Source organism: Mandrillus leucophaeus, unplaced genomic scaffold (assembly GCF_000951045.1).
Source record: "Mandrillus leucophaeus isolate KB7577 unplaced genomic scaffold, Mleu.le_1.0 Scaffold322, whole genome shotgun sequence".
NCBI classification, from domain to species: Eukaryota; Metazoa; Chordata; class Mammalia; order Primates; family Cercopithecidae; genus Mandrillus; species Mandrillus leucophaeus.
The window spans coordinates 3110425-3128989 of record NW_012103388.1 but is presented as its reverse complement, the minus strand read 5'-3'; the positions used below and the strand labels follow the sequence as shown (position 1 = coordinate 3128989).

General features: G+C 43.7%; 1 protein-coding gene across 4 annotated transcripts in view; it reads left to right on the top strand.

Annotated features, from left to right (window-relative positions):
* The window catches only part of LAMA3 (laminin, alpha 3), a 271074-nt gene that overhangs the window by 189113 nt on the left and 63396 nt on the right, over nucleotides 1–18565 (top strand). For all 4 annotated transcript variants that reach the window (XM_011988082.1, XM_011988080.1, XM_011988084.1 and 1 more), the window contains 4 exons: nucleotides 1811–1924; nucleotides 7779–7888; nucleotides 10639–10719; nucleotides 15701–15807. In XM_011988082.1, the coding sequence (XP_011843472.1) occupies nucleotides 1811–1924; nucleotides 7779–7888; nucleotides 10639–10719; nucleotides 15701–15807 (412 nt within the window). The remainder of the gene's footprint in view (nucleotides 1–1810; nucleotides 1925–7778; nucleotides 7889–10638; nucleotides 10720–15700; nucleotides 15808–18565) is intronic.

The following is an 18565-nucleotide window of genomic DNA, read 5'->3' as shown; positions in this document are numbered from 1 at the left end:
AACATTATATTGGAAACTATGGTCTTATTGTGCATGATCTGTATTCATTGGTAATTTTGGAAGGGGCTGTAGCAACACCTGGGAGATTGCACTCCCGGAGCACATGAGGCTTCTGCCTCTCTCTCCTGTCAGGTGGCTTCTTTCTTTCTTCCACGGGACCAGGTAGAGACCTTTATGGCCATGAATGAATAAGAATGGACTGTCTACTTCAAGATTTCCTTTGAGTATAGTTTCTGAGTTTTACAGACATATGTGCTATTTAAAGAAGCTTTAATAAAAGGCTATCCTTTGTCTTGAAATAATTTTCCTGATGCTTTCAAGATAGGATATATAGGAGATCAGAGAAACAAATTAGGGACAATATCTGATTTCAGTATTTATTTATTTATTAGACCGGATTTCACTCTTGTTGCCCAGGCTGGAGTGTGGTGGCGCAATCGTGGCTCACTGCAACCTCCACCTCCCAGGCTCAAGCAATCCTCCCACCTCAGCCTCCCTAGTAGCTGGGACTATAGGCATGTGCCACCATGCCCGGCTAATTGTATTTTTTGGTAGAGATGAGGTTTCACCATGTTGCCCAGGCTGATCTCGAACTCCTGGGTTCAAGTGATCCACCCGCCTCAGCCTCCCAAAGTGCTGGGATTACAGGCTTGAGCCACCACAACCAGCCAATATCTGATTTTAATCTGTGCACTGACTTGCTCTGCCAAAATAAAGGATAATGTCTATAATTTCCTTTAAAGACAGAAATCTAAATAATTTTAATGGCTGGTATAAGAAGAATTGCTTTTTTTTTTTCTATTGGAGGGATTCTTAACTAGAATCCTTTAAAAAAAGATATTAGTTCATGAAAAGAAAATTGGAATTCTTTTCATCCAGATGAAAATGCGTAACTGTATTATACTGGAGAGAGATAATATACAGCGGATAGAAATAGTCAAATCAAGATTGAATGAGGAAACAAGACCAACCCAAGGAGAGTCCCTCAGGCTGAGCCTCTGTGTGTTCAGTGTGGACCAGATGTTTGTGAGCAGTCCTGTATGGGAACCTCATGCACACTCCCCTCCCCGGCTTCTCTGTTGCCCATGGACCAGTGAGTGGCAATGAAGTGACTCCCCTAATTGTGGTATGATTGTCTAAATCTCAGTGAAGACTCCTATTCCCCCCAGCCCACTCCTCCTCCTGTACTGCCCCGCCACCAGCCCAAACCCACACTTGGGAAAGAAAATGGCTACCCAAAGATAATTTGGACTTGAAATGATTTGCTTAGATGTCCTCCCCTCTAAGGACGATTCTCTTTATTCGCCCATTTCCACCTTTTCCACCTGCCCTCAAAACAGTTGTTGTGAGAAGAGAGGAACCCCTTCTCACCCCCCACCTCCACGTGTGCCCTATCCCTCATTTCCCCACCATGCGTCTCACACTCCCACCAGGGCATGAAAACCAAACAGCTTGAGAGAAAAACAAGTGGACGTGACAGGTGGTTGAAATTAAAAATATTCACACTGACCGAAGGAAAGAAGGTTTGAAGAACAAATGGTTCAGCTGGGCTCAGTGGTGCATGTGCCTATGGTTCCAGCTACGTTGGAGGCTGAGGCAGGAGGATTGATTGAGCCCAGGAGCCCGAGACTCTAGTGTGCTGTGATCACACCTGTGAATAGTCACTACACTCCAGCCCGGGCAGCATAGTGAGACCCCGTCTCTAAAAGATAAAAATGATGTGAATGCTTCACAGTGAGAGGTGTCACATGCTTTGGATAGTAATTGTTTTCTTTCTTTGTACTGATTAAACACTTTGTTTGAAAAATAGGGTTGTAGCCCTGGATATTATCGGGATCACAAAGGCTTGTATACTGGACGGTGTGTTCCCTGCAATTGCAACGGACATTCAAATCGATGCCAGGATGGCTCAGGCATATGTGTTGTGAGTAAATTGACACTTTAATGCTATCAGCAGGCAATCTGTTTCTCCTCCATTCCCCTCTACTATGCCCGAAGACATCAACATCACATCTCCTGCCAAACCCTAAATAGAGGTCGCTGCGTGAATATACGAGGCTGCATTATCAGGCTGAATTATTTTACATTTCATTTTTTCCTCCGTTTTAACATGCACCATTAAACGGGTGCTGCTATCTGAGCAATTAAGTTACACTTTAGCTTCTAAATCTCTCCTTCATGAAATGATAGTAATGGGTGGACCTTGGAAGTTAATTCTTGCCAGGACATAACTAATCCAAGCCATTACTTTGGGTCCCAATTTTGTTGGGGTGGCAGGAAGTTATGGGAGTGGGGCTTGTTGCTGTCGGATGACTAGTAACTCAAGAAAGCGGCCAGGGAGAAGGGGATTTGAGGAGGGCTTAAGGCTCATAAGAAATAAGTCCAACATTAGCTGGGCATGGTGGCAGGTGCCTGTAATCCCAGCTACTCGGGAGACTGAGGCAGGAGAATTGCTTGAACCCCAGAGGCAGAGGTTGCACTGAGCGGAGATTGTGCCACTGCACTCCAGCCTGGGCAACAAGAACAAAACTCCATCCGCCTCCACACCAAAACAACAACAACAAACAAATCAGTCCAACACAAGCTTCACTATTGCCAAGACAGAGTGGGGCTTGGAGAAGACAGGTGAGGGAGGTTGTGGGGAAGAGAAAGTGCTGATGGCCTCTCCCGTCCTCAGCATCCTCTACCTGCCTGTTCCCTGTATTGACTATATTTTCTCGTGGCCTCAAGGCTGTCTTGGATGACTACAACATATCCACTGGAAAATTATCTTATTTTGGAATATTTTATAAAATTCTTCTACCTAAAATTAGTTTCTTAGGAAATTTTTCTTTTTCTTTTTCTTTTTTTTTTTTGAGACGGAGTCTCGCTCTGTCGCCCAGGCTGGAGTGCAGTGGCGCCATCTCGGCTCACTGCAAGCTCCGCCTTCCGGGTTCACGCCATTCTCCTGCTTCAGCCTCCCGAGTAGCTGGGACTACAGGCGCCCGCCACCTCGCCCCGGCTAGTTTGTTTGTATTTTTTTAAGTAGAGACGGGGTTTCACCGTGTCAGCCAGGATGGTCTCGATCTCCTGACCTCGCGATCCACCCGTCTCGGCCTCCCAAAGTGCTGGGATTACAGGCGTGAGCCACCGCGCCCGGCCAGGAAATTTTTCTTATGCATCCTGAAGCAGAACCTTTTTTATTCTGCTTTTTTCATCCCTTCCATTAGAGTTCTCGTTGGTAACCAGGGCCTCCCCAGTGAGGAAAGTGGACAGTGAAAAGGAGAGAGCGTACTCCAGGAATACAGGACTTCAGTTGTGTGTGCACTTTTGGAAATGCACTCCTCGGGCACAAATTTTCTCTGCATTGTGTAATGCAACTAGAGTGTGTTTCAAGTATGAGTTCCTAGACCGTATGAAGCTCGTTTACCGTGGCCCAGGGAACTGCTTTCTCTGCAAGATGGGACAGGCTAGAACAGGAAATTGTTGTGAAGAGCCACCTGATAGGATATTTTGTTGGACTGTAACCTTATAAGTTCAAAAAGAGTAAAAGGTATTGGTAAATACTGTTTTCCAGCTCGTTATTATTCCTGTAGAATAGTTCATGTTTGATATTGCATGTTTTGTGTAACACAGGTAGATGCTTTAATTAAGAATAAATATGTTGGCTGGACACGGTGGCTCACGCCTGTAATCCAAGCACTTTGGGAGGCCGAGGCAGGCAAATCACGAGGTCAGGAGTTCAAGACCGTCCTGGCTAACACAGTGAAATCCTGTCTCTACTAAAAAATACAAAAAAATTAGCCGGGCGTGGTGGTGGGTGCCTGTAGTCCCAGCTACTCAGGAGACTGAGGCAGGAGAGTGGCATGAACCCAGGAGGCGGAGCTTGCAGTGAGCCAAGATCGCGACACTGCACTCCAGCGTGGGTGACAGAGCGAGACTCCGTCTCAAAACAAACGAACAAACAAACAAAAACAACAAAAAAAGAGTAAGTGTGTTATTGGTGAACCATTGCTAGATGTCAAGCCCATGTTATGAAAACTGCCAAAGTACAAAGGGAGGTTTTTGGTTTTTGTTTTTTGTTGTTTGTAGTCACCCACTGAAAGGAAAACTCGTGAGAGTCATAATTCATATTTTAATCAAACAAGATTTTCTTTCCCATTTTCTTTTTTTTTGTAGTTTTGTCTTCGCTTGTCCCTAATGGCCATGTGGCCACCAGAGACTCTTCATTCAGGAAATCCTCACTGAGCATTTGCTAGTATGGCAGGTACTCAGCTAAGTGCTGGAGTTAAAATCATCAGACCCAATCCCTACACTCACGAGGCTTGCTGTCTAGTAGGGGATGTGTACGTGTGTACACACTCACACGCACACACAACTATATATAGTTGAGCCCGTGTCTGTGCTCAGCTAACAGCTACATGGCAAGTCCTGAGTGCTGATGCTACCCTGAATTGTGTGCCCTGCATGGAAGCCGAGAATGCATCCCTCATTCTCAAAGAACAGTAATGAGGAAATCCAGTATCTTTGAATATCAAATGGGCCTTCTGGCTGATTTCACTGCAAATTGACCTCCACCTCTCAAGGTTCAAAGTAAATGTCTAACATCAGGGACCTTCACCCAGGTGTAAATCTTCAAGTCAAGTCGTTTCAACAATAGACTCTGAAGTTTGAAAAGATAAATAGTCCAACTTTTTGCTGGTACAGCAGTAGGTGTCCAGTGTCAAGGGCAGGAGTAGCAGGTGATGCGGGTGCCACCATCTAGAGAGACCTGCAATGACGGCCTCCTGCTATATGTTGAGACCCCTGTCTCTCCCTCTTCTCATTGCCCTAATTTCTCCCCATATTTTCTCCTCTCCCCCCAATTCCCCTTGCTGTCTACTGTCCCTGTCACGCCTTATTTTCCTCTCCATTCCCATTTCCCTCCCCTTTTCTCTTTGTCTTCTTTCTTTATCTTCCTTCTTTTATTCTCTGCGACTTCAGCCCATCTTCCCCTCTGCAGTTGCAATGGAATTTCAGAATGATTTATACGAAATTCACAGCTGACATGGTGCTCCTCTGAGGCTCAGATGGAAGAAAGCCCACGACCCTCAGCACAGTATTGGGGGCTCTTTCCAGCTGCATCCTGCCCCCTTGCACTTCTGCCTTGGGCATGCCCTTTGCTTTCATTCCCTCCACACACTGCCATGCTATTGTAAGACTGAGGTTCTGCACGCTCTGTCCCCTGTGCCTGGAATGCCCTTCCCTGACTTTTGCGCTCAGTCCTTTTGTGGCCCTCGCAGGCAGCCCCTCCTCCTGCTCTCGTGGGATGCTGGCACACTTGTGTCCTATTTTCCACGGGATATTGAATATGTCTATTCACAGGACTACATGTACCCCGAGTCGAGGGACCAACCCATCTTCACATCGCTAGAGCCTAGCATAGTTGGGCATATGGTAAATGCCTAATAGATATTTAGTGGCAAATGGAGCTAGGAGAGCATGTGCCATGGGAGTGGACGTGGGCTTCTGCAGCATTTGTTCATTCGTTTATTCACAGTAAAACACAAGAAACCTGAAGGGAGGGTCTCCAAGTTTGCAGGACTGAGGATGGTTTCCAGGGTGGCCACTCTCAACTGACAGTGAGGGGTTTCTCACATGTTCTTATGGGACTTTGTCAAGCAACACGGGTTTTGACACCCTTCCTTGATCCTCTCCTCTCACCCCTGTGGAGGACCAGTATTCAGAGTGATTTTAGTAGGATACGGATGTCCTCACCTCAATTCTGGCATCTGTACATTCTTGCTTCTCCAATGTGTTCAGCCTCAGAGCTAAGTAGACACAGGCCTGAAATATATCTATACAGTTGTGTTCTACTTTTAAATTGTCATTTGGATTAAAAGAGAAAGAGAACTAAAATGGAAACGTATTAGTTCCAAAGGACTGATGTCTTATGAGAGAGTCAGGGTAGCTGAAGACTGGGTGAGGGTGAGGGAAGCCACTGGTGTCCTCCTCAGTCACCCGTGAGAAGACTCCTCTGTGGAGCTGATCAACCGCAGGGAAGATGTTCCCAGTGTCCAGACCTCAAGGAGTCTAGACCCATAGTGCAGTGAGATTTGGGGAAGGAAGGATTCCGGATGGGGTGAGCTTTCTGATAATAAGCAAATTTCAACACATGAGCAGCATCCTACTTTAATGCCCCTCCCCATGCTCTGAAATACTAATATCTTCTGTTTATAGCACAATTCTATAGCTAGGAAAAAAACATGAAAGGATATTTTAACATCTTAGTGTTTTGTGTAATTTTCAGTTACTCAAAGGTTAGTGAAGGATGGATTGGCTCAATCTGGACAAACTGACGGCGTTTATGATGGAAGGGCAACCTTTTTCATTATGAACAAGCCATGTCCTCTTGGGATATAAACGTATATTGTTTTTCCCAATCTACCTTCAGATATTATTTAAAAACTGACACTCATGGCTGGGCACGATGGCTCATGCCTATAATCCCAGCACTTTGGGAGGCCGAGGCGGGCGAATCATGAGGTCAGGAGTTTGAGATCATCCTGGCCAACATGGTGAAACCCCGTCTCTACTAAAACTACAAAAATTAGCTGTGCGTGGTGGTGGGTGCCTGTAATCCCAGCTACTCTGGAGGCTGAGGCAGGAGAATCACTTGAAACCGGGAGGCAGAGTTTGCAGTGAGCTGAGACTAGGCCATTGCACTCCAGCCCAGGTGACAGTGCAAGAATCTGTCTCAAAACAAAACAAAACAAAAAAAACAAAAAACAAAAACCCTGACATTCATTAAAGTTTCCTACTCCAGCAACACCTCTGCATACAGAAGTAAAATACATAGGCAAATTTTAAAAATTGTACTTATTCCTACCCATAAAATTAACACAAAGTGTTTCCATATTATCAAATGCCCACAGTAAGGGGAGTTTTCCTGGATGTTTCTGTGCATTTAGATCTTTTTTGCTAGGGTAACGCCAAGAAAATAAACAACTTTGACCCAATCCACCAGGTTTTATCTCAATAGACCACTTGGTTGCAAAATTATTTCATCTCAACACTTTACTAAAGAACAAATTTCCTTAGACAGCAACTTTGACATGAAAATAATTGGATTTATGTAAATAAAAAGCTTAGATAACATTAATTTCTTGCTTCTTTGGGACACTGGAATTCAGCTGAGTGTTTTCTTCAGATACTGTGCAACTTTTTATTGTTTTAACAAATTCTGTGTTAAGAACTAATTTCAATAATATCAGTCTTCAGTATATCATTATTATGTGAACCATGAAGTAAAATGAAGGTAATTTTCATCAAAGCAGTGCTAAGGAGAAGAAAGGAAAGAATTTACATTTCCCAAGAGCTTAGTACACTTGCTTTTTTAAATCCTCCCCACAGCCTTAGAAGGTGGGCATTATCCTAACTGTACATTTTGAGAAAATTGTAATTGTATGTAAATCATACACTAGTAAAATTGATAGAAGTAAAATTGATACAATTGAAAGGATCTTGCCCCAGGACTCCATGGCCTCGAGATGCTGGAGTGGGACGGAGACTCAGCTGTCTTGTCCCCACTATGTCATGCTGCCAATGTTAAGCACCGCATCACTGAGGGAAAGGCACTTACCCCTGTTTTCTAACACCAGCAATGATTCGAGGGACTGGGAAAATACATGGCTAGAGGAGCTGGTATCACTGAAAGTCAGAGGACTTGAGTTCTAGTCGTGTGATAAGTAAGATTACAGTGATCTCAGAAGTAGGGACTGTACTGGCTGCTGTGAATTGTGCTGTTCACCTGTCCCTAGAACTGTCAGCACAACACCGCGGGGGAGCACTGTGAGCGCTGCCAGGAGGGCTACTATGGCAATGCCGTCCACGGATCCTGCAGGGCCTGCCCGTGTCCTCACACCAACAGGTACCGTAGCAGCTTGACATAACCTACAGGGACCCAAAGTCGTTTGGTGGCTGCCTAGGACTAGGGGTGGGAGAGCAGGTGGGGAGAATGGGAAGTGATTGCCACAGGGTCTGGGATTTCTTTTTGAAGGGACGAAAATATTTTCAAATTGATTGTGGTGATGGTTGTACAACTCTGTGAATATACTACAAGCCACTGAATTGTACAGTTTATGTGATGAATTGCATGATATGTGAATTATATCTCAAGAAAGCTGTAATATTAAAATGAACACGACATACAAGAAAACAAATGAATAGGCTGGGTGCGGTGGCTTACGCCTGTAATCCCAGTGCTTTAGGAGGCCAAGGAAGACAGATCACTTGAGATGAGGAGTTCAAGACCAGCTTGGCCAACATGGTGAAACCCCGTCTCAATTAAAAATACAAAAATTAGCTTGTAATCCAAACTACTCGGGAGGCTGAGGCAGGAGAATCGCTTGAACCTGGGAGGCGGAGGCTGCAGTGAGCCAAGATTGTACCAAGGCACTCCAGCCTGGGCGACAGAGGAGACTCCATCTTAAAAAAAAAAAATAGAAAACAAACAGAAACTGTCTTTCCAAGTTGTATCCTTCCAGGCTTTTTCCTTCCCTCTTTTCTTTTACTGTTCATTCGGTGGCTAAGTAGCTACTTCTCCAGCACCCATGACAGGGCCAGGCCTCAACCCTCTCTATGTGACGGGGAAACTGGAAGAAGAAGACAGAGGCAGTCCCTGTTCTCCTGGGGCTTGACCTAGAGTGTGGCAGAGAGGGAGAGAAAGGGTGGGAGTCATCACACTCAGCAAACACACACACTAATCAATAAGAAGTATAATTGGAGATAGAGATGACATTTTCTGCAATAGGTTGTGTCATTGACAGTGAGGGAGTAGCTGCTTTAAAGGGATGGCCAAGGAGGCCTGAAGTTGGATAGAGGAAGCTATGGCAGTATTTTGGCCATGAGGCTCCCAGGCAAGGATGAAACAGAAGGAAAAGGCCCGTGACCATGTGTTCAAGGGCAGTGAGAAGGCAGGAGTGGCGGAAGTGCAGTGTGAAGAGAGAGGGCCGGAGGTGAGGTTGGTGGAACAGCTAAGAACCCAGATTCCGCAGAACCCTGCAGGCTGTGGTCAAGCATCTGGATCTTATCCTCAGTGCGATGGAAGCTTTGGGACAGTTCTGAGCCACCAAGTGATCTGAGCTGTCATTCTGGCTCCAACGTGACCAATAGACTACATAGGTAGGAAGCCACCACTGTGTTTCCAAGGTAACCTCCTCTCTCCTTAGGTGTGGCACCTCGTCATATCCTTGCTCATCACAAAGCGTTCACTGTGGGCCCAAGCAAAGAATAATGTAACAAACTAAGTGAAGCAAGAGTTGGTTTGAAAATCAAGTGAAGCAGGAGTTGGTTTGAAAATCAAGAAGACACTGAGAACGTCTCACTAGTACATAGACTCAGAAACAAGTGTGGATCACAAAGGCAGGCCTATATCGGCCCTTAACAGACACGTGGGCCAAGTCCTCACATCGCCACAAGTCATGTGCCAAGTGTGGCTTCTCTGGAGAGACCTATCTGGAATGCGCTCTGCTTTGCTGTCTATGTATTTGATACTCGTGAAACCTGCCCCATCCTGCAGCTTTATCTGTCAAGGGATCAATCACTTGACCTTGCCCAGACTTGTTTGAAGAGAAGCTGGCAAAAGTAGAGAGCAGCAAGACTTCCACTGGGGTGCTTGGAAAAAGTGTTTTATTTTCATTTGCAAAGCATAGCAGCATCAAGGTCAGCTTCCAGCTTCCATGCAGTTGAAGTAACACGTAGGTCTTTGGATTTATCAGTAAAACTCTATTTTTATCTGCTTCTCCTTCCCGCAATATTAATAGTGCTGACTAATGTCTAACTGTGCCTTGAGAGGCTTCCTAAACAGACATTCTCTTACCAGCGAATGGAGTAATATTCCTTCAGATGGCATCAGTGTCATGTCCAGTGGCAGATGGAGGTACTTTGCAAGGCAACAGGGTTTTTTCATGGTCTCTTTGGGGGGGGGTGTGTGTGTGTGTGTTTAAAGCTGCTTCTAAAATATCATCACTTATTGCTTCTCAGCCTTTTGGCTAAGATCAAGTGTAAAATATCACCACTTTAGAGCTAAAAGAGAAGGGATCAAAATTCCACAACTTGGTTTGAAAAAAAAGCGAGAATCAGCAATGATTGTGCCCACAGAAATGCCGAGGCAGGTGAGTGTCCTCTGTGCGTCTTTAGGGGGCTCCAGGGCTTGGCCTCCCCACCGACTTTTCTTCCCAGAAGGCAATGTGTCTGATAGAGAAGAACTAGAATCAACAAGGAGAACTTTTTTTTTTTTTTTTTAAAGAATCAGAACTCTGTTCTTTTTTCTGCCTAGACTTGTTTTACTCCTTCCTTGTTATTCCTGGAAAAATGCTGTTGTAATCATCTCTTCCAAAGGGAGTTACTCTGCTCTGTCTTAAGGGGAAAAATGCTCTTCCCCAAGGAACAAATAAATGCCTTCAGTCCTTATTCACCAAAATTGCCCAGTGTCAGCTGAGATCATTCATCATTATCTCTCCAAGTCTTCATGGGCAAAATTTTCTTCACACAAAAAGTAACCAGACCCTGGGTTTCAGTGTTCACTTAATGCAAGCCAGTCCTTTGTGGTAAACAATAACGAGCATAAATCCTATCGATCTGTGTTTTTAATGGGGCCTTTTTCTGTCTTCTTTCAAGATTTGCCACCGGCTGTGTGGTGAACGGGGGAGACGTGCGGTGCTCCTGCAAAGCTGGGTACACAGGAACACAGTGTGAAAGGTGAGGTAGGAGCCCCTCCCAGCTCAGCCTGCAGAGGGGGCGGGGAGGGCTGTGGGTGGGACGCTGCCAGGCACTGGCGCAGAGCTAGGGGTGGGGCTGGGAGTTTGACTGAGGCCTGGAAAAAGGTCTCTTGGGAAAAATACAAGACTGCTCACCTAATAAATCATTAACATCATTCTCTGTCCTGCTTTGTACGTTTCAGAAAACTGAGAATGAGGCACAACACATACACTCACCCACACATAGCTTTACCTACATCCCCCCAACACGCACCCCTGTGTACCTCAACCCCCCACACCTCCCTACCTACCCCTCCTCCACAGTGATCTCTGCATACCCCCATTTCTATATGTTCCTTCCACTTATCTCCACATACATCTGCCCCCAACATATCCCTACTTACCTGTACACATGTACAACTTTCTACACTCTTCCATACACACACATATCCACAGCCCTAGCCTAGATAGCCACACACTCACACACACACATCTCTATCCCCACACTATATTTTGAACACCTTCAGGACAATCTGTGTCTTGTTTATTTCGGAATCCCTGGTTCCAAGCATGGTACTGTTCACATAACAGGTGTTCAGTAATATTTGTGAAACAAAATAATAAATGTTGTGGAATGGAAAGTGTAAAATTAATGACAAAGGGCCACAGAACCAAGCTTTAGTTATTCACGGACAATTGTCATGATTAGCGACTATGCATAGGACACTGCCAAGTATTGAGAAAGTCATAAAAGATACTTATAAACTAGCTGGGAAGACAGCACACACACAGTTGAAAAAGTAACAGTATGAAAAGTGAATCATGTGGTTGACATATTTTAAAATTAAAAATAACTTTCTCATAAAATCAATACATATTTATTATAAAATGATGAAATACAAGTGAGCAGAGAACCAGTGAGGCCCCCCCACACCCCTACCTAGCCCTGTGCACTCAAACTCGTTCACATACAATCCTATTCATAATCATTTTGTCTACAGAAAGCCACTGTTAAAAAGCTGGCTGTATGTTTCTAGAGATCATTTCTAAATGTGTGAACTTAAAAAAAAAAGTAGATTCGTGTTTCACTTTCTGTTTTGACTTGTTTTCTTATCTAATACTATGTTAGTAATATCTTTCCATATCAGTAAGTATTCACTGATGACATCACATCAATGACCAAAAATTTCCACTGGGTTTCCATAATCCCCTACTCTTGGTCTTGGAGATCCTTTTACTGTTCTCCATTTAAAGCAACACTAAAATTAAATCCTTGCAGCTTAATATTTGCGTGTGCATATCCTCAAGGTATAATTGTAGAAGTGGATTCCTTGGGTCAGAGGATAGGTTTTCCAGGCTTTTAATACTTTTTGCAAAATTGACCTCCAGAAAAGTTTATATTCTTACTAGCAGCAAAAGAGAATGAGTGACTACCTACCTCAATGGATATTGGAAAGGATCAATATTTTAAAGATTTGCCAGTTAGGGTCAAGCATGGTGGCTCATACCTGTAATTCCAGCACTTTGGGAGGCCAAGGTGGGAGGATTATTTCATGTGATCCAGGGGTTAGAGACCAACGTGGGCAGCATAGAGAGACCTCATCTCCATAATTTTTTTTTAATTAGCCAAGTGTGATGGTGTGTGCCTGTGGTCCCAGCTACTTGGGATGCTGAGGCAGGAGAACCACTTGAGCTCAGGAGTTTGAGGCTGCTATGATCACACCACTGCACTCCAGCCCGGGCAACAGAAAAAAAAAAAAAGCCAATTTGACAGAGAAAAATTGTATATCATTTCAAGTAAGGCATAACCACCCTAGACTGGGATTATCTGAAATGTTTATGGCTAAGGTAGGACTTCGGTAGGTCCAAGGAGTGACTAGAACCCAGTGGAGCCAGAAGATGGAGGTGGAGGGCAGGTTAGGTTGGGGAAGCAAGGCAGGAAAGCCCCAGGGCTGGAAGACACTTGCCACGTGTGGGATGTGGGGACTGCCTTAGACTGGGGACACCGAGCAGCAGCTAAGGAGCCCAGCTCTATGGCAAAAGATGGTAATGGAAGGTTCTTCTGTTTTCCATTTTCCATTTCAGCAAAAGGAGTATTTCTCACACTTGCCTCACACTTATTCATGTATTCTTTCAATGAAAAATGTATGGAGGTCCTAGTGTGTATATATATATGTCTGGCACAGTGCTAAGTACTGAAGGCACAGTAGCAAACAGCACAGACAGCATCCTCAAGGGCTTTCCAGTCCAGTGGTGGACAGACATCAAAACATGCCATTAAAATAGCAAGAGATGGGAGAACTGGGCTAAGTTGAGCTGCAATTAGGAGGTGCATCCAACCAGCGAGAAGGGAAGGATGTGGGTAGTGGGAAGGGATTCTAGGCTCTGAGATTTAAAAGCCACAGGGGACCAACACCTGGGAGAGGTGTCCTAATTTCATCCTCTTTATGGCTCTTCACAAACAATGAAGCATTAAACAGCAACCGGCTCGGTGAGACATCCATTTGGCAGGCAAAATTTTTAATTAACAGTACTTCTCTCAGCTGATGTTTGTTATATCTGATGTCTCAAGAAAACAAGCTATTATTTCTTTAAAAATTTTTTTGAAGCTTTTTCACAGGTAAATGCCATTTTGATGTCAACATTTTTCATTTGTTAGACACAGCACCCAGACATCATTCCTGGCACTCGCGATTAACTACACAATGATAAATACAAGGACAGTCAAGGGTGAAAAGTAGGAATATAGATTATGCAGGAGACTAGCTGGATAGAAACCAGAGCAGCCAGCCAGGGGGAGGGTTTAGCAAAGCCTTCCCAGCCCATACATGTTTTTACCGCCTCTTCTCCCTCAGCCAAACAGGGCCACAGATGACAAGCTAATTCCCTGCTCTTTATTTGTTGTACCAGTGTCATTCGTGAAATCGGGAAGTTTTACTTCAGTCCTCTGTGTTTAGCCACTACCATAAATTGAGAATAAGAGAACCAGTTATTTCTCGTAACTAGTGAGTAATGCTTTGCAAGAAGTAGAATCAAACTTCCTGAATATTTCTGTGATTTAAATATAAGGTACTTTGTAATTATGCATCTATTACGTGGGAAGTTTAGATGTAGGTAAGAAAGACATCAAAAATAAAGTATTCTAGAACACAGAGCTTCTGCATAGCATGATCTGTTAGGTAGAATACCAAGCCAGTCACAAAGTAAAGCCCTATTATTAGTATATGACCACCCTGCTTAGTAGACTTAGATAAGCCACCTCAGCCTAGTTACCTTCTTGATTATTAGGGGGTACATGGGCCTTCTGCTGTCTTGTAATAATTTCAAATGATGCCAATTAGAAGATGAATATTTTGTCATGTCTTATAACGATAGCTACACTTGAGAGTCTGTTATGTGCAAACGTTATGCTAGATTCTTTATTACATGATCTCTTATATTCATTGAGCAAAATAGGTATTATTAGTCCACTCATTTATTCATTCAACAAATGAATGAATATGTGCCAGGTGCTAAGGATGTATCAGTGAGCAAAACAGCCCAAAACTCCATGTCTTCATGGAGCTTATATTTTCATGGGGGTTGTGGGGGGACCGGTAAAGAAACTGAAGCACAGAGGGTTACAGCAACAGCCCAGGATCACACTTGTGGAGTGTGGAGGCAGGAGTGCAGCCAGATCTTTCTGATCCTTTACGTTATATCACCAGTGTATCCATGGTAATACATTGGTGAAGTATATTACAAGTACATGGTGACATGTGTTGGAATTGCCAAATTTTTTTTGATGCAGTGCTTACATTTTGGGAAATGAGATAAATGCCATATTTCCTTGAGTCTATCAAGTCCATTGATGATAAGACACCACACATCAGTTTAATGACAATTTGCAGGTGACTAGATGGGGAGTGGAACTTTGTTAATGGAAATATTGTAATTGACACCCCAACCCCAGGAAAATTAATGTGTGCTTATTTGACTTTTTTTTTAAATAGTCTAAGAATCAAGGAAATGTGATCTTTAAACTTGTAAATCAGGAATGAGTTCTCATTACTATACTACCTAGAAGAACAAAGGCTCAGGGCCAAAGGTAGCAGCTGTAACTGCTCTCAGTCGTTTAAGAATCATTATATACAGCACGGCAGCAATTAGTGCAAATATGAATTATGCAGACTTTACATAGTGCAGGTCAGGTGCAGTGGTTCGTGCCTGTAATCCCAGCACTTTGGGAACTGAGGCGGGAGGATCACTTGAGCCCAGGAGTTCAAGACCAGTCTGGGCAACATAGCAAGACCTTATCTCTGCTGAAAATTAAAAAATTAGCCAGGCATGGTGGCATGCACCTGTAGTTCCAGTTTTTTGGGAAGCTGAGGCAGAAGGATCACTTGAGCCCAGGAGTTCAAGACCAGTCTGGGCCACATAGGAAGACCTCATCACTACTAAAAATTAAAAATTTAGCCAGGAATGGTGGCATGTGCCTGTAGTCTCAGTTTTTTGGGAGGCTGAGGCAGAAGGATCACTTGAGTCCAGAAGCTCGAGGTTGCAGTGAGCTATGATCATGCCACTGCACTCCAGCCTGGGCAACAGAGAGAGAGGAAGGAAGGAAGGAAGGGAGGAAGGGAGGAAGGGAGAAAGGGAGGAAGGGAGGAAGGGAGGAAGGAAAGAAGGGAAGGAGGGAGGGAGGGAGGGAGGTTAGGAAAGTCTTCCCTCATCCAAGGAAGGAGGGAAGGAAGGAAAAATATTAAGAAAGTCTTCCCTCATCCAAAAAATTAGAAATTATATGGATCTTACTTCAAGTTTATTTCTGTGAGACAATTCAAGGGTAAATATCTCTGTATTGAGAAATATTCATTCTTGCAGATCTATGTCAGTCTTCCTCCCAATGGGTTACAATATCCCAAACACAGAGCTAAAGATTGAGAAAATTGGTTGGGATAAACGATGAGTTATTTGGGTGTTTCTCCTCCTCTCTACATTTTGTGTAGGTGTGCACCGGGATATTTCGGGAATCCCCAGAAATTCGGAGGTAGCTGCCAACCATGCAGTTGTAACAACAATGGCCAGCTGGGCAGTTGTGATCCCCTGACTGGAGGTAAGGTCGACCCACACCCCTGCTAATTTGCATTTATAAAGCTGGTACAACTTAACAGCCTCAGAACCCAAGCACACATTTTCAGGATGTGTAATACACAATTCCAACCAGCAAGTTGTCCCCTGGTTTTGACAACCCTGGAAATGCTTAAATAGTATTTTCAGCTTTGGTAAGTAACCTGTTTCAATGCACTTTTTTTTAAAAAAAGTGAATTGTTTTTAAAACTTACCTGATCATAACCAAAATAACTTCAGATCCTACTTCAGTGATTTTGCTGAGATCTCCCTTTGATATTGTAGGGATATTGTCACGTCAGCTTTCCTGTGCATGTCTTAAGAAATTGAAATACTCTTTATCTTACAGCAGTACATGTTCTGGGATGTGGGTGGGTAATTGGGGTGGATTTTATACATTAAGAAAAAGATAATTAGCAGGAGTTAGGATGGGTTTATTAGGAGCAACTTGGACCAAAAAGGAAGACTATCCTCTTCCTTCTTTGACAGAATATTAATAGGATTCATCAGGAAAATGCTATCGATGTAGTGTAACACCAAACACTTAGATAAAATCTTTCATCTTATACTTACGGACAAGTCGAAGAACTAAACCCTGGATGTGTGGATTCCAGCTGGTCAAGTGACTATTCCTAAAGGAATGCAGAGTAAATGGATTAATGCCAGTCTAGAATGAGGTATTTATTGTCATGCCTCAGCACTTCATCCTTGGCTCCACATTTTTTATTTGGATGGAAATATGGAAAGCATGCCTACCCATTTATCAGATGACACAAAGTTGGGAAGAACAGTAAAGGGACCAAGGGAAAACTTCCCCCTCACCTGCAGAAGATTTGCAGAAAATCAGCAGACAAAAGGCAGATTAATAGGAGAAAAGGCATACACAATTTTATTTTAATGCGTGTAACACGAGAGAATCACAGGACAATGATTACCCAATAACCTAGTGAGGTGTAGATGCTTACGTACCCTTCTTCTTAGGGGAAAGAGATGTGGAAATGTGGATGATTTTGAGGGTAATGGTAAATGATTTTTAGACTGACTCAATGGACTCAGAGAACATACAGTAAGGCCTGGGACAAAATCTTCTGGGCCCACAGAACAGACAATGGTTTGTGACAAGAGCCTGTCCAGGTGTGTTGACAGACTTCAGTCTTTCTCCCTGAAATATGAGTTAAGTTAATGAAAACTCATTGAAGAAACCAGAAGTAGTTTGTTTTCATTTTTGGCAAGTCTGGATGTTGGGAAGATAAGTGGGTATCAGAGTAAAGTTTTTTCCGGCATCTGCTGGTCTCCAAGGGCCTTCAATTTAAAATAATCAGCCTACCAGGGTGCCATATTTTGGGGTGAAATTCCCTGGTCTTCTCCAGTAGAAAGTGCCTCCCATGACACATTCAGAATTCAAAAGGGCCTCAACAGTCTGGAATGATGGGTCAATTCAACCAGACAAAATGATGTTAAGGATAAGGGTGTGGTCCTATAGTTGAGTGGAAAAAATAAATAAACGTTTAGCTATGTGATAAGTGGTAACTGGCTTAGTAGCAGGAGGTGTAAAAAGGCTTCAGGTTGCCATCAGCAGTCAGTGCAGGGTAGGTTAGAGTGTGGTGTGGCCCCAAAGATAGCTCGCACTGTTTTCACTGAGTTCCGGTGTCTAAAGCCAGGGTCCATGGCACCCTGCTCATGTAAGTCCTCACGTGAGAGTTAGTGACGTCTTTAGAAGACAATAGAAGAGCTATAGTTGTTCAGAAAGAGAGTAAGACTCTGAAGGGATGTGGAACTGTGTCATATGAGGAAGGATTGGCCAGGGCAGTGAAAGGAAGAGCTGGAAAGGACATGTTTGTCAGGCTGGCGTGTGGGAAAGGGTTGGTCTTGTTCTCTGAGACATAAGGGACAGAACTTAGAGCAAAGGGTAGAAGCAAGAGGGAGCTCTATTTTAAATCATTCTAAGGAAGAAATGTCGAATGTTTAAAGATGAAACAGATTGCTTTAAAAGGAGGCGATTTATCCTGTCACTGGAGGTATTCAAGAAGCTTCAACATCACTTGCAGCTTATTCACCAGACTAATGCCTCTGCAACCCTCACTTCCCCCACGCCAGTAACACAAATCAGCAACCTGAAATGAGGATAGTAACTGTTTGTTCCCAAAATGGAAGAAGATGCTCATGTATGAGACTTGCTTATTCCTGTTAGAGTTTTGTTGTTGTTGTTTTTATTCTTTTTTTTTTTTTTTCTTCAACTAATAATGGACATATTCCTTGGTGGTCAAAATGCAAGCTTGTTGGGAAAATTTCACTAATAAATCAATCATCCAGAGAAGCCTAGTTCCCCATAAACTATTCAGGGTGTTGTTGAAAATTTTCAAGGAAACAAGACCATGCTTGCTGGCCAGAAGCCATTTACAGACTAACTGAGGAAATAGAAATATCACAATATGTACATATAAGAGCGAATGGCCGGGCATGGTGGCTCACGCCTGCAATCCCAGCACTTTGGGAAGCTGAGGTGGGTGGATCACCTGAGGTCAGGAGTTTGAGACCAGCCTGGCCAACATGGGGAAACCCCATCTCTATTAAAAATATAAAAATTAGCAAGGTATGGTGGCAGATGCCTGTAATCCAAGCTACTCGGGAGGCTGAGGCAGGAGAATCGCTTGAACCCAGGAGGCAGAGGTTGCAGTGAACTGAGATAGCACCACTGCACTCCAGCTTGGGTGACAAGAGTGAAACTCTGTCTCAAAAAAAAA